We start from the raw sequence: 15193 nt of genomic DNA, 5'->3' as shown, positions 1-15193 counted from the left end.
ACCATTTGTGGAAAAGCCGGTTTAAAAAAAGAAAAAAATCTTTGAGATAGATTATTAGCCCCATTTTACAGATGGACAAATGAAAATTTAAGTTACAGGAGCAGCCTAGTATTTACCAGGGAGGGTGGGACAGTTCGTTGTGTGAGACTATCCCAGCTTTAGGAGGACATTTTTAACAACCCTGGCCCCAGCGGTAACACCGTAGTTACTGTTACAGCATTTTGAACATTTTGAAATGAGCTCATACAACGGATTGCAAAGGCCTCTTGGAAAGAGTATCTTCCGGGCTGTGGCACCTGGTTTTCTAAACATCCCAGATAGGACCTGCCCTTTTCACTTTCTTGCTCTTTGGAATCTGTTCGAGAAAAACAACTATTTCTGCTCTATTGACTACGCCAAAGCCTTCAACTGTGTTGATCACAATAAACTGGAAAATTCTGAAAGAGATGGGAATACCAGACCACCTGACCTGCCTCTTGAGAAACCTGTATGCAGATCAGGAAGCAACAGTTAGAACTAGACATGGAACAACAGACTGGTTTCAAATAGGAAAAGGAGTACGTCAAGGCTGTATATTGTCATTCTGTTTATTTAACTTATATGCAGAGTACATCATGAGAAATGCTGGGCTGGAAGAAGCACAAGCTGGAATCAAGATTGCCGGGAGAAATATCAATCACCTCAGATATGCAGATGACACCACCCTTATGGCAGATAGTGAAGAGGAACTAAAAAGCCTCTTGATGAAAGTGAAAGAGGAGAGTGAAAAAGTTGGCTTAAAGCTTAACATTCAGAAAACTAAGATCATGGCATCTGGTCCCATCACCTCATGGGAAATAGATGGGGAGACAGTGGAAACAGTGTCAGACTTTATTTTGGGGGGGCTCCAAAATCACTGCAGATGGTGACTGCAGCCATGAAATGAAAAGACGCTTACTCCTTGGAAGAAAAGTTATGACCGACCTAGATAGCATATTAAAAAGCAGAGACATTACTTTGCCAGTGAAAGTCCGTCTAGTCAAGGCTATGGTTTTTCCAGTAGTCATGTATGGATGTGAGAGTTGGACTGTGAAGAAAGCTGAGCACCGAAAAATTGATGCTTTTGAACCATGGTGTTGGAGAAGACTCTTGAGAGTCCCTTGGACTGCAAGGAGATCCAACGAGTCCATCCTAAAGGAGATAAGTCCTGGGTGTTCATTGGAAGGACTGATGCTGAAGCTGAAACTCCAATACTTTGGCCACCTCATGCGAAGAGTTGACTTGTTGGAAAAGACCGTGATGCTGGGAGGGATTAGGGGCAGGCGGAGGAGGGGATGACAGAGGATGAGATGGCTGGATGGCATCACCGACTTGATGGGCATGAGTTTGAGTAAACTCCAGGAGTTTGTGATGGACAGGGAGGCCTGGCGTGCTGCGATTCATGGGGTCGCAAAGAGTCGGACACAACTGAGCGACTGAACTGACTGAATACTTTTTCTTCTCTCTCTCTCTAGTTCCCTCTCTTCAGTCCTCCAATGAGCTTTCTTCCCCCCAAAACTGTAGTTTCATTTTGTTTCTCTTTGGTCTTGTGGTTAATAATTCTACTTCCCTTCCTCCCCAGAACAAAAATCTTGACAACTTCTAGGACGGTTTAGATAGATGCATTCATGCTAAATCGCTTCAGTCGTGTCTGACGCTTTGCAGCAGCATGGACCAGAAGGTAACTAATGTTTCCTTCCTTTCCTTTTTTTCCCATTACAAGCTTTTGGGTTTCAATCCCACATGGCTCTTCGTCTGGTTTTTCTCTCTGAATGTGTTCAGTGCTGCTGAAGCAGAGCCTGGAGTAAGCCCAAATAAACAACTTGGAACCTCACTGCACAAACTCCCAAAGTAACCCCAGGAGAGGCACCCTTCTGCTCTTAGAACTCTGAAGCATTCGATCTGCCCACTTGGACCTCAGAAAAGGGAAGGGAAACGTTGTCCAAGATCAGTCAGGTGTAATTCACCCAGTGAACACTGGAGGGCTCTCCACTCACAGACTGGAACTAACTATAAGACCAAGGGGTAGAGCTGCTGCTGCTTTTTACTAAGTTATCTTCTTTTCTATTGCCCAACTCTGTGCTGGATACTTAATTACATTACTTATTTCACTTGTTCTAACACCGTAAGATGGGTATTATCTCCATTTTAGTGATAAGGAGATTTGTGGCCCAGAAAGATTAATTATACCTTTGAAGTCCACATAGTTAAAAGAATGAAGCCGGGATTCAAGTTCAAATTCATTTAACTTCAGCTTAGATGCTGTCCCCATTTTCAGGCTACTATTCTCAATCATCTTTAAAGATCAGTAAATGGAGGCCCAGAAAACTGAGCTTGTCCAAGTGCATAGAGGCAGAGTTCCCCTAGTACTTACACATAGCTTTCTCATGATACTTGTGAGACATTGAGTTTAAAGAATACTTGCAGGACTTCCCTGGCAGTCCTGTGGTTAAGACGCCATATCCAATGCAAGGGGTGGGGGTTCTATCCCTGGTCAGGGAATTAAGACCCCACATGCCTAGCAGTGCAGCCAAAAAAAAACCTTTTTAGAAAAAAAAAAAAAAGAATACTTGCATGGTTTGTCCTACCCTGCTAGCTCTTTCACAAATATTCATCTATGGAGATGGAGACAAAGGGACTACATTCTTTAAGGGTTCATAACCATAGTCTCCTATTTCAGTACCACATGGCTAGCAGTAAAGGACCCATGGAGTTAGTTAACACTGAGACTGGGTTTGAATCCTGACTCCACTATTTACTAGAGTACGATCTTGTGCAAGTTATATGGCATCTCTGGCTTTTCTATTTCCTCATTTATAAAATAGTGATAATAAGACCACTTGCCTCACAGGATAGGATAGTATGGGCTTCCCTGGTAGCTTAGATAGTTAAGAATCTGCCTGCAATGCAAGAGACCCAGGTTCAATCCCTGGGTGTGGAAGATCCTCTGGAGAAGGGAATGGCAACCCACTCCAGTATTCTTGCCTGGACAATCCCATGGACAGGGAAGCCTGGCGGGCTATAGTCCATGGAGTCGCAAAGAGTCAGACACAACTGAGCAACTAACACCACTACAACCATAGGATCACAGACCAGTAAAAAGTGCATATTCTGTAGAGAACAAACTACTGGTTACCAGTGGGGAGAGTGAAGGGGCAATATAGGGATGGGGGGAAGAATGGTTTTTATGGGATTATTTGAAATCATGTGTGTGAAACTTAAAAATTGCACAGCACTATAGAATTTAAAGACATTCAATTTTTTTAAATGAAAAAATAAATGGTTCATTTTTTTTAAGTGCATGTTCTACAGCCAGGTTGCCTGGATTTGTATCCAGGTTCTACCACTTTCTAGTTGTGTGACCTTAAGCACATTAATCTCTCTGAACCTCAATGTTCCTGTCTGTAGAATGGCGTTAGCACATCATAGGGTTATCACAAGAAGAAACATAAAGAACTTATAAGCACACCTGACCCATAGTAAACATTTAATAAATGTTAGTTATTTTCATTTATGAGGTGAAATGTGATAATGTAGGGGGAAGGATTGGAAGTTTGGCATCAGCATATACAAGCTATTATACATAGGGTGGATAAACAACAAGGCCCTAATGTAAAGCACAGGGAACCATATTCAATATCCTGTGATAAACCATAATGGACAAGAATAAGAAAAATAATATATAACTGAAACACCTTGCTGTACACCAGAATACAACACTGTAAATAAACTACCATAAGATTTTTTTTAATATTAAATCCAAAAAAATGTGATAAGGTAAAGCACTCAGCACAATGCTGAGCACATAGTAAGTATGCAATACACAGTAAATTTTTATTTCCAGTACAGTATGAAACTTAGAAAAAAGGAGCTATAAGTAGCTGAAGAGAAGAGGTAATAAGGCCCCTGAGCTGCCATCAACAGGCCTTGGAATCAGAAGGTCAAGAAAGCAAAAGGCATCACCTCACCTTGAATTCAGAGGAGACCTGAACCCTTGGAACCTCCCAGCCTTGGCTTCAGCCTGTCCACTTTCTGTAGGGGTGGGGTTGGCTCTCCATCTAATGCTTTCACTGGATTTTGTCTCTCTCCTCTAGACTCTCCAGGGCAATGGTTGTCAACCCCAAATGACTTTGTCCTGGGAGACATTTAGCAACATCTGGAGACATTTTGGGCTTCCCTGGTGCTCAGATGGTAAAGAATCTACCTGCAATGCAGGGGACGTTTTTGGCTCGGACAACTCAGGGTGCTGTGGACACCTAGCAGGGAGAGGCCAGGGATGCTGTTAGACATCTCCTGGGTGCACAGGAGAGCCCCCACCACAAAGCATTAGCTACTCCAAAATGTCATTGGTTCCCAGGTTGAGAAACCCTGCTCCAGAGGTAAGGAGATCATCACTTGATTAGCAGGAAATGGGTGGGGAAGGGGATGAAGCAGGGATGTGGGGAGAGGGCGCAGATCCTTGCTGGAGGGGCCAGGGAACAGGGTAGGCAGCCCCTCTGCAAAGCACAGAAGGGACCCCAGCACCCCTTTCTCCTCAGTATCGGAGACCAAAGGAAACCAAGAAAGAAACTAAGAAGATGGATCAACTTCTTTGTATGTCTTATATATTTAATTAATAAATAGGTTTTCTTCTTTAAACACAGAACATATAACAGATTGAAACACTCCCCCCTCCCCCCAGTTCCAAAGACAAGAGTCTATAAAACAAATGCCAGCTATACTGCCCTAAGGGCAGAAAAAGTCTGGTGACCCCCACCCAGCCCTGCCTCCTGCAGCACCACCACCCCCACACTGCAAGAGAAGGGGGTCTGGGGCTTCTCCCTTGGACCCTGGGGACTCAGGTGAGAAGCATGCGAATGTATGATGTCACCTCTCCATGAGGCATGGGCTATGCAAAGATGAGGTTTCCTTCTCAGTGGCTCTGACCAGCTCCTGCCTTCTGATTTCAGTTACCAGTTATGAAGCACCTGGGCTCAGCTCCCAAGGGAGCTGCCTCTTGGCTTCCCCACTCTCCACTCCTCTGCAGCCTCCTCAGAGGGGAAGGGAAGGGCTCAGGGACCCCTCCCATCCCCTGGCCTGCATGGAAACGCTGTGTGGAAGAGGCATGATGCTGAAGTGAGGCTCCTGTAGGCCCCCAACAAAGCCGTGAGGCCAGCATGCCCCCCAAACCCCCACACCTTTTCTGTCACTGGAGCAGAGGGCACTGGGGCAGCCGCCCCCTCCACCACCGAGAGCCTGGCTTGGGGTGTGATGGTTCTTTCTCAGTGTCAGGTCCTCAAGCCGGGCCTGGCTCTTTCCTTGTCTCGTTCCTGTCTCCTTCCGAGCCCTCACCGTGGCCATCTGAAAATCTCATGTCCAGAGTCCTAAATTGTCTCCTCCTCCCTCTCCCCGTGCCTCTGCAACCCAAGGGAGGAAGTGGGAGGTTGTCTCCCTTCTCCAACCCCCACTTCACATAATGGAACAGCTTTTGGCCTTTTCCTTCTTGAAGGTGGAAGAGATGAGTTCAGAACGGCTGGGGAGGTGGAGCAGCCGCTTGGAGAGGCTTCGGACAGGGCTCTTCGGGGGCATTGGGCTGGGTTTGTTCAGACACACCATGGACGCCGTCCGGAAGATGCTGTGGATACTCTTCTCGGAGGTGAAAGCCGAGCCTTCCAGGTATATTTCTGCACCCAGCTGCTTGGCAATGGCACAGCCCTGCAGGGGAAGTGAGGTCATCCATGCAGTGATCCAAAATGGCTCTGAAACCCTGCTTTCTCAGGTTAGTGGTCCTCCCCAGAGCTGCTCCAAGGGACCCAACTGCCAGGCTCCCACCACCACCCTCTACTGATTATTTTCTGAAGGTGAAGCCTGACTGCACCTTAAAGTCACCTGGAACACTTTTAAACCATATTGATGCCAGAACAAGTAAATTGGAATTTCTGGGGATAAACCTAGGAATTAGTATTTTAAAAAACTACTCAGATGATTGTAATGTGAAAGACTGGTTTAAAGAAATGATCCTTACCTTCCCATGTACATAAGAAATTGTCCAGGGACTTAATTTATAATGTAACTCCCATACTTTTCTCCCAGAATGACTCTGCAGATAAGGAGTCAGGAATTCTAACAAACACCTCTAGTGATTCTAATGAAGGTGGTCCATACATACACACAAAAAACCCCCTGAGAAACACTGGCACACACAGGAATGGCTCACCTGAAAAACTATAGTATGTGCCTGCGTGCATGCTAAGTCACGTCAGACGTGTCCAACTCTGTGCAACTCTATGGATTGTAGCCCACCAGGCTCCTCTGTCCATAGGGTTCACCAGGCAAGAATACTGGAGTGGGTTAGCCATGCTCTCCTCCGGGGGATCTTCCTGACTCAGGGATGGAACCCACATCACTTATGTCTCCTGCACTGACAGGCAGGTTCTTTACCACTAGTGCCACCTGGGAAGTATGAATCTGAGCAAATTGGTACCCACTACCTCTATCCAGGTAACTCGTTTGCTGATTATAGATGGTCCCCCAGAATACCAGTTCTGTCTTGCTATAGTGAAAGAGTGTGAGCAAGAGCCATTTTTCAAGCCCTCTCCTGTAGCCTTCCCCAGCTCAACTCCCAGCCCACACATGGGCACACACACACACACACACCTGCTCATAAGAGATGGGTGCCTGCTTCTGGTGTGACAGCTCCATCAGAGTGCTCAGGTCTGTTCTCAGGTCTGTCTTGCAACCAATAAGCAAGACACGGGTGCTGGGACAATAGTCAAGGATTTCCGTCCTCCACTGAAGAGCCATGCAAGAAGATAGGAAGGCGGAAGGAAGGAGAGTCAGTGGCTGACGGACACCCGGAGGAACCCAGTTGGCAACATCACATACACCATTCCGTTTATCCCCAGCCCAGCCCTCCCTGTGAGTCACAGCATCGCCACTGCACTAATTACATCATCTTCCTGCCCATGAGGCCTTTGGGGCCACAGGAGTGCTGACCCAAGAGCCTGTCCCCAGATTCAACGGCCCAGTCTCCAAAGACAGCACAGGGACAAATCTCTCACTCTCTGCCAAGCAGATGGGGCATGGGTCTACCCCCTCAACCCAAAGGGCTGCACAAGCCCAGAAAGCCAAGAAGAAGCCAACCAGGCTCTTTCCAAGGGAAGGAGATAATCCCGGAGTCTTCTGGGAAACTGGGCTAGTTCCACAAGGTTTCCTGGGACTCCTCCGTATGGGTAGACCTTACTGCCATGACTGAGGCATTTCCTACCAGCAGTTCAACTCAGGCCTTCCTGGCTGACGAAGTCCCAGAAGGCCTGGGATCAAGGTCTGTAAAGCTGCCACCAAACGGCCCCTTCTCCAACCCTCAAACCATATCACCAGAAAGTTCTCTAATCTCAACCTTCACTTCCTGAGTCTCCAACACCACCCTCCCCTGCTGGGCCTCTGACAGATCAGTGCAGGATAGGGGCAAAGGCAGGATGAAGAGGGACTGGAGATCTGGGTTTAGTCCCAGCGCTTAGTCGCTCAGCTGTGTCTAACTCTTTGCGACCCCATGGACTGTAGCCTGCCAGGCTCCTGTGTCAATGGGATTGTCCAGTCAAGAATACTGGAGTGGGTTACCATGTCCTCCTCCAGGGAATCATCCCGATCCAGGAATTGAACCCGTGCCCCCTGCATTGGTAGGTGGATTCTTTACCACCGAACCACCTGGGAAGCCCCTCTGGTCCCAAAACTATAGCTAATGGTGTGGCCTTGGGCAAATCTCTTCCTTCCCTGGCCTCAATTTCTTCCTACTAAAGAGGGGTTAGATGACAAGGTCCCCAAGATTCCTTTTTGTTCTCCAGCTGAGCTAGAGATGGTAGAATTCATTCAGTCTTACCTTCTTGAGTGCACTGTCCACAGTCTCTGGACGGCTGATATCAAAGCACAGTAATACTGCGTCCGAGTCACTGTAGCAGAGTGGACGGACATTGTCATAGTAGGGAGACCCTGGTAGCGGGGAAAGAGAGCTGATGGTAAATCATGGCACTTTCCCTCCCCTAGAGGCCTAAACCTAAAGAGCGCTGCGAACACCACACTTGGTCCCTTAAGGGAGAAGGCCCCACCTATCTCCCAGGGGAACGTGCTGCAATGGGAAGCTTGGGACCTGACCACCTGCCAAGAGACAGTGCAAGAAGGTCATCTTCCTTAATCCTGAAAAAGGGAAAGAGGGCAAAATAAAAGGGAGGTGAAGTATAATCGGGCCCTATCTGGGTCTCCTACAGTGGGCTTCATTGAAGGTCCACCAGTTTTCTGAGTCCCAGGGGAAGCGGCTCCTACCCCTGCAGAGAGACAGGCCTTGTTTAAGGTCTCTTTTCTAGAGTCTGCCTGCTGTCCAATCTCTGCTCCTGGCTTCTGCTCCAGGGTCTCCCCAGTGAAGAAACACATCTGCCTGTTATATAACTGGCTGCCCTGCTTCTTTGCCACGGGGTCAGAACTCTAGGAGGGGAGGGAGAGCATCAGGAATTCAGGGTCCCACTGCTCCTCCCACCCAAATCAGCTTACACTGAAATGGGCAAAAGGAAAGCTGCAGCCCCCTGTCCCAAGATCTCAGGGAGGCATTAAAGACAGCAGCACCAACAGCTGGGATTTAGAGGCTCTCGAATAAGGGTCCATCACTGGGATGGGAGTAGGCAGTGCAGACCCAGGTGGTCCAATGTGGGAGAAGGCTGGGGGTTGAACCTGCCCCCCTCCGCCCTGGGGAAGGAACAGTAGCAGCTTTGGAACCCAGACAATCCGTGCTCAGAATAGCAAGCAGCCCCTCTCCCTGAACTGCAATCGCCATGGAAACTGGGGGGAATCCAAGCTGAGGCAGGGGGTTGGTTGTTCAAAAAAAAAGGGAGTAAAAAAAAAAAAAGGGAGTAGAGGGGAGTTGGGATAACTGCCTGCTCCTTCAGTAATCGGCCCCCTTCCCTCTCTGGGGGATGAAGTGGGGTCTCATCACAGCATCACTGAGCAGAGAACACTGCAGCACTGGGGAAGGAGGGGGAGAGAAGGCCTCCTTTCTGGTTCTGAGCGATCCCCCTCCCCTAAGACCAGCAAGTGAATAATGGCCCCAGTGCTGGGAAGCCCCATCACACACACCCCTGCCATTCCTCCTCCCTTATGGGCATCTCATTTGAAAGAGGGAGTTTGAGGCTGAAGGATAGCCGGCATCCTTTTGGAACTTGGGGGGTGGGGATGCGGCACAGGGGATAGAGACCACCTTGCTGATTTTCCATTATCTGGATTGGGATTCAAGGACTGCATTCTGACTGTGGGAGGAGGGGGGGCTCTTTGGGGGTGGTGGTAGTGAAAAGAGATGAGCTGCAGTAAGATTCTGGGAAGATTGAGAGGTGGGCAGAGTACAGCAGATGAAAAACCATATATCATGCAGCCAAGCTGCATTCCAGCTCAATCCAGCCAGCATAGCACAGTCTGGATAATCAGAATCCTGGCTCCCCACCCCTGGAACTGCAACAGAGGGAAGCATACCAGGTGGAGGAATTTCTGTTCTGTTTTGGGGAGTGGGGAGCAAGCGGGACGTCTCATTTTCTGATTACCCATCTCCTACCTCCAATCTTTCCAATCCTCAAAATTGGATGATGGGAATAATAGCTCTTTGGAGGAGTAGGATGGCATATTTATATGTAACAGGAAACCCCTGGTGATTTATAGTTCCTCCTTAAACTCAGCATATTTGAAGAGAAATGGATTTTATTTTCTTTCTCATATTTCTGGCTTTCAGTCCTGAATTATGATTCTGAGCTCAGTCTATTTTAAAAGGGCTGGGGTAAAGAGAGAATGGAAAGGGGGTCAGAGTGAAAAGCAAAGGATAGCCTAGCACTGAAGGTCTAGGGATGAGAGACTTAAAACATTGCTTTCCACGTTCCAGAAAGATAGAGCATCTTCTACCTCAGCCTAGTCAGAGCCAACACCCCCCAGCTATGCACAACATGACCATGACCCATATTGAGCCCCCACCCTCCAAAACACTGACGATGCATCGCTTCATCCCTCAGCCGCAGAGGTATGACAGTGGGGCTGAGCTGCGGCAGGCAGGCAGGCAGCAGTGGCCAGAGATGAAATGCAGAAGAGAAAATTGAGTCAGGAGCAACATTTCCCCCAAAACAGACTTGTCTCCCTGCCTCAACCACAACTGCCTCCTGCCACAACCACCACTGCCTCCTGCCTTTTATTTGGCTTTGCTCTAGGGCCGTAAAGGCTGTGAGTGCATGTGTTGGGTGGCAGAGAGTGGAAATGGAGAAGCCCTAACTGCCTCCTCCAGTAGTCGTCTGGGGTCCATTCACCTCCCCATTCCAGCTCTCTAAAGGATGGAGCCAGACCCAGACCAAGAGAAGTGATAGCTTCTGGGGTTCATCCACTCTGCACCCCTGGATGAGCCAACTGAGTTAGCCAAGCCCCAGCCCCACCAAATAATCTTCAGGTCCCTTTCTTTCAGTTTCCGGGCAAGCATCATACTCCTTCTCCCCATCAAAGAGAAAAACAATTTCTAAGAGACAGCAACTGCAACAGACCAATGAGGGTGGGAAAGGGGCACTTGGGGCCAGCAGTCTTACCTGAAGTGTCCCAGAGACTGAGCTCCACTCTCTGTTCCTCTGTCTCCAAGCAGGCTGTGTAATTCTCAAACACAGTGGGCACATACGTCTGTGAAAAGAGAGGAACTATTCACACCTTGGACGTACCAACCCTCAGAATCCTCCAGCTAGTGCTGGCTACGCAAGAAGCCACTCACTCGAGCGAGACACTGAAGTGGCAGGAAAGGAGAGGATACCTGGGGCGGGAGGGAGGGGTGTAGAGGCTCAGGCACTTTGCTCCATCAAAGTGAGAAATGTAAGACTCCCTGCCAGGGACAATCTCCCCATATCCTAGATGGTCAGGGAGACACCCCACACACACACACACACACACGGATTCCTCTTGTCCCCAGATTTGCCTGTCTCCAAATTTCAGAGCCACAAATCAATTCTAGCTCTTTTTCTCCCCACAAGTCCCTTGGACCAGCAGGGCAGCAGAAGCCTGCCTGGGGACAAGCACATAGAATAGGTGAGGGGACCGGCAGGTATTACGTCAAGAAGAAACCCCTGACTCTCAAATGCCTCCAGTTCCCTCTCCCAAGAGCAGACTCCAGGATGAAGAGAGGTAGGAGGGGATTTGATCAGGGACCTATGGGTGAAGAGGTGAGGAGGAGCCAGCTGGGCGGCAGAAGTGGAACAGGTCTCAGGGGAAGCCAAGGCAGGGCGGTCCTCCAGCCAGAAAGCTGCTGAGGATGGGAAGGGGTGGGGTGGGATGAAACAGCTCCCCTGGGCAGGTGGGAATCTACCCGCAGCAGCAGGCGGTCAGAGGAAAGGTGGCCAGCGGGCGGGCGAGCAACTCACCTCGGGATAGCAGTCCTTCGCCAACACCTGTAACATTGCTGTCTTCCCACACTGCACATCCCCCACCAGAACGAGCTTACATCTAGCCACGACTGGCTGGGGGGCCCGTCTCTCCTTCATGGCTGCAGCCTCCGCGGGACCTGGACTCGGATTCAGAAAGGAGAGGGTTACGCCAGGTGCGTCTCAGCACACTACCCAGCCGATTCCCTGCCTCTCTCCAACTGAGAAAGAGGCCGGTACGGCCACCTTATATTGCCCTGGCTGAGCCAATCACAAGAGGAGGCGGACTCTGTCACAGCCAATCCCTGAAGTGGGATCCCCTCTAGCAGCCAATGGCAGGAGGATCTGAGTCAGAACCCTCTTCTTCCCTTCCCTTTCTCTTAAAGCTGCACCGTTTCTTGCTTCCTCTGAAAGGGAATTCCCACGTTGTTTTGCGTTTGTATTGGGATTGGGGTGGGGGGAAATGAACCAAAATTTAATGGTCTTGAGTGTCCACCAGTTAGTGTCAAAATAATAAACTAGCCAAGAATGTGGATAGTGAAGTCAAGTTGGAGTTGTCCCAGGAGAACAGGACTTGCCTAAATTGTAGACTGGTGGCACTTCCTTGGGGAAGGAGTGGTCCGAGAAATCTCTGGCCCCTTTGTTCCATCTAATCCCCACTGGAACCACTTCCCAGTTCTGGCTTCTCTTCACAGAAGCTCCTGCCGGACCCCCTTATCAACTCAGTTTGACCCCTTTCAACACACAAGTCTCTTCCTCAGAAATCACCTTCACTAAAAAGTACATAAATTGAACAACCTTGTTGCATCATCTGGAAAAAACCCACAGAGCTTCTGACCTAGAGATGGGCCCAGAGAAAGGAATGAAGGAGTCTGGCAAGTGGGGAGGGCATGAAGAGGGCAAAACAAACAAAGTTGCTGTCTGTTTGGCCAGACAACCTCTCACCCCAGGCCTGGCAGGAGCTGCTCTAGGGGTGATTGTTCTGCCTCTTGGGTTCAGCTTCCTGGATGAATCAGGCACAGGTCCAGTTTCAGGTTGACACCTACTGACGCTGCCAGTACTGCGTGTGTCAGCTGGTTGAAGTCCAGACTGGAAGAATGGGCCTGGGACTTTGGGATTCGGAAGCTGAAGGGCAAAATGAGGTTGAGATGAGCTACGTAACTGCCCGCCAGCCCTTGGCCCTCAGAGCCCTTCATGTTACCGCCTCTCCACTAGACAGAACCAGCTTGAATAACCCACTGATTATTCAGGAACCAAAACAGTCTAGATGAGGCCTCCTGGGGGATCAGGGATTGAAGTGCGATTGACCCTGGGCAAAAGCAGAGCACTCCAGACTTCTTCTCTAGGTCCCTTCACCTTGTCAAGCCCAGTGCCTCTGGAGCACGGCCTGAGCCCTATTCCCCTTGAGCTTTACTCTGACTTGCCATCACTGCGGCCCCACTGGGGCCGGGGAGGGGGGTGTGTTCCCTGTTACATAGGATGTTTATTTATTTATTTTTTTAATATTTATTTATTTATTTGCACCAGGTCTTTACTTGCGGCATGCGAACTCTTTAGTTGTGGCATGTGGGATCTAGTTCCCTGACCAGGGATCGAACCTGGGTCCCCTGCACTGGGAGGGTGGAGTCTTAGCCACTGGACCACCAGGGAAGTCCCTACATAGGATGTTTAAAATTTTCCCTGGTCCCAAAGGGACAGATTTCTAAGGGTAAGATTGCCAATGCCCTCTACAGACAGGAGAATGGAGAATATTTTGAGAATGTCGCCTAACCAGTATGCGTGCATGCTAAGTCTCTTCAGTCTTCAGTGTCTGACTCTTTGCAACACTATGGACTGTAGCCCACCAGACTCCTCTGTCCATAGCATTCTCCAGGCAAGAATACTGGAGTGGGCTGCCATGCCTTCCTCCAGGGGATCTTCCTGACCTAGGGGTTGAAACTGCACCTCTTATGTCTCCTGCATTGGCAGGTGGGTTCTTTATCACTAGCACCACCTGGGAAGCTCCAATAGTGTTTGTCAATCAGTCGTGTCCAACTCTTTGGGACCCCATGGATCCCACAGACTGTAGCCAGACAGGCTCTTCTGTCCATGGAATTCTCCAGGTAAGAATACTGGGGTGGCTAGTATTCCCTTCTGCAGGGGACCTTCCCCACCTAGGGATCGAACCTAGGTCTCCTGCGTCTAGTCCAGGTTGCCGGCTGAGGGTCCTGGGGCTAACTCCTGCACTGTCCTCTGCCCTAAGGCCACCCTTCCAGGGATCAGGGATCACTTCAGGGAATCTCCAGGGTAGAAAGACAGTTACCAGGTGATACTATTGGCTGGTTACTCTCTTCTCCCAGGCAGGCTCTCTGGCAGCTTCTTTCCCCTACTATTCCCCAGGTCTCATCCTCAGCCCTAAGATAATGTTCTGTCTATAGAATTTGTCCTCTTCCTGCCCTTTTGCAGCAGCCTGACAGCCTCTCTGAGCTGCCCATAAACATGGTTTGAGAGTGTTCCAGGAACAGCTGTAAGATCACAGACTGCCTCAGCCTGGAATCCTCTCCCTCAGCATGACTTTTTCCTGGTGTCTCCCTCCCTCCATCTCATCCCAACTCAGTTGGAAGCACCAGTGGGGTTCCCATACAGCCTCTTAACCCTTAACTGGGTTCCCTCCAATGACAGCACCAAAGGCTTTAGCCCTCTCTCTCCCCCATGTTCTCTCCCAGCCTCCCCCTACATGTACCCCCTCCTGAGGCACTCCAAATAATATTCAAATAAGTAAAAACTGTTCTTGCTATGCAAACAACTTCCTCTGACTTCTAACAAGATTGCCACTCCTGAGGTCCACTGAGATAGAAATTCTGGGAACTGGTGCTAACACTGCTTCTTCCCTGAGTGGTTGCATTTTAGGGGAGGAAAGCAGAAATCCTGAGCTGTGAGATGGAGCAGCCCCCATCACTGGGCCTCCTGGGGATCAGGGCTGAAGTAAAACTGACCTTGAGCAGAAGGGAGAGCTCTCCAGACTTCTTCTCTAGGTCCCTTCACCTTGTCAAGATGTGTCTCTGAAGATATTTTGTGGGTCACATGTTTATGAATTATGGTGGGAAATGTAGGGGGTGGGGTGTGTGTGTTCGCGTGTGTGTGTTCAGAAGGCAGTGTGGCAACATGAAAGGACGATGGAGCCAAAATTCAGCTGGTCTGGGTGTTGGACCAGCTCTGTCCTCAACAAGCTATGTGTGTTTGGGTTAATCTCTCTGGGCCCCTAGTTCCTTGAATGTAAGGTGAGGGGTTTGGACTAACAAAGGGGTTTTTAGCCTTTCATTTTTTTTTTTTTTTTAGCAGTTAGACTCCCTCCCCCAAGTTGTTTAAACCTCTTCCATGTATCTTTATTTAAAAATCCAAAGCCAGAGTAATAAATTTATAAGGTTGTTTTTTCCTATAAGACTGACTGTGTGCAACCACGTGGACTGTAGCCTGCCAGGCTCCTCTGTCCGTGGAACTCTCCAGGCAATAATACTGGAGCGGGTTGCCATTCCCTTCTCCAGGGGATCTTCCTGACCCAAGACTCAAATCCAGGTCTCCTGCATGGCGGGCAGATTCTTTACCACTGAGCCACCAAGGGAGCCCTCCTATACGACCAGGAAAATTTAAAACAAGGTTATACTTGAAAACATTATCCTAAGGTGAAAGAAGCTAGTCACAAAAGGCCATATATTATATGATTTCACTTGTATGAAGCATCCAGAACAAATCCAAAGACACAGAAAGGGGATTAGTAGTTGTCTAGGGCTGTAAGGGTT

The 15193-nt window shown here is 49.0% G+C and overlaps 1 protein-coding gene across 1 annotated transcript; it reads right to left on the bottom strand.

Annotated features, from left to right (window-relative positions):
- Positions 1-4605: 4605 nt before the first annotated feature.
- Positions 4606-11637, bottom strand: RND1 (Rho family GTPase 1). Its single transcript, XM_043885458.1, has 5 exons — positions 11415-11637; positions 10596-10683; positions 7877-7986; positions 6655-6789; positions 4606-5712 (listed from the first exon to the last, which is right to left on the bottom strand). The coding sequence occupies exons 1-5, from the start codon at positions 11532-11534 to the stop codon at positions 5467-5469; spliced, it is 699 nt and encodes a 232-aa protein (XP_043741393.1). The 5' UTR covers positions 11535-11637; the 3' UTR covers positions 4606-5466.
- Positions 11638-15193: the final 3556 nt, after the last annotated feature.

This window comes from Cervus elaphus, chromosome 3 (genome assembly GCF_910594005.1).
Source record: "Cervus elaphus chromosome 3, mCerEla1.1, whole genome shotgun sequence".
Lineage (NCBI taxonomy): Eukaryota > Metazoa > Chordata > Mammalia > Artiodactyla > Cervidae > Cervus > Cervus elaphus.
Note: the sequence above shows the minus strand (reverse complement) of the source record. Positions and strands in the feature narration are given on the sequence as shown.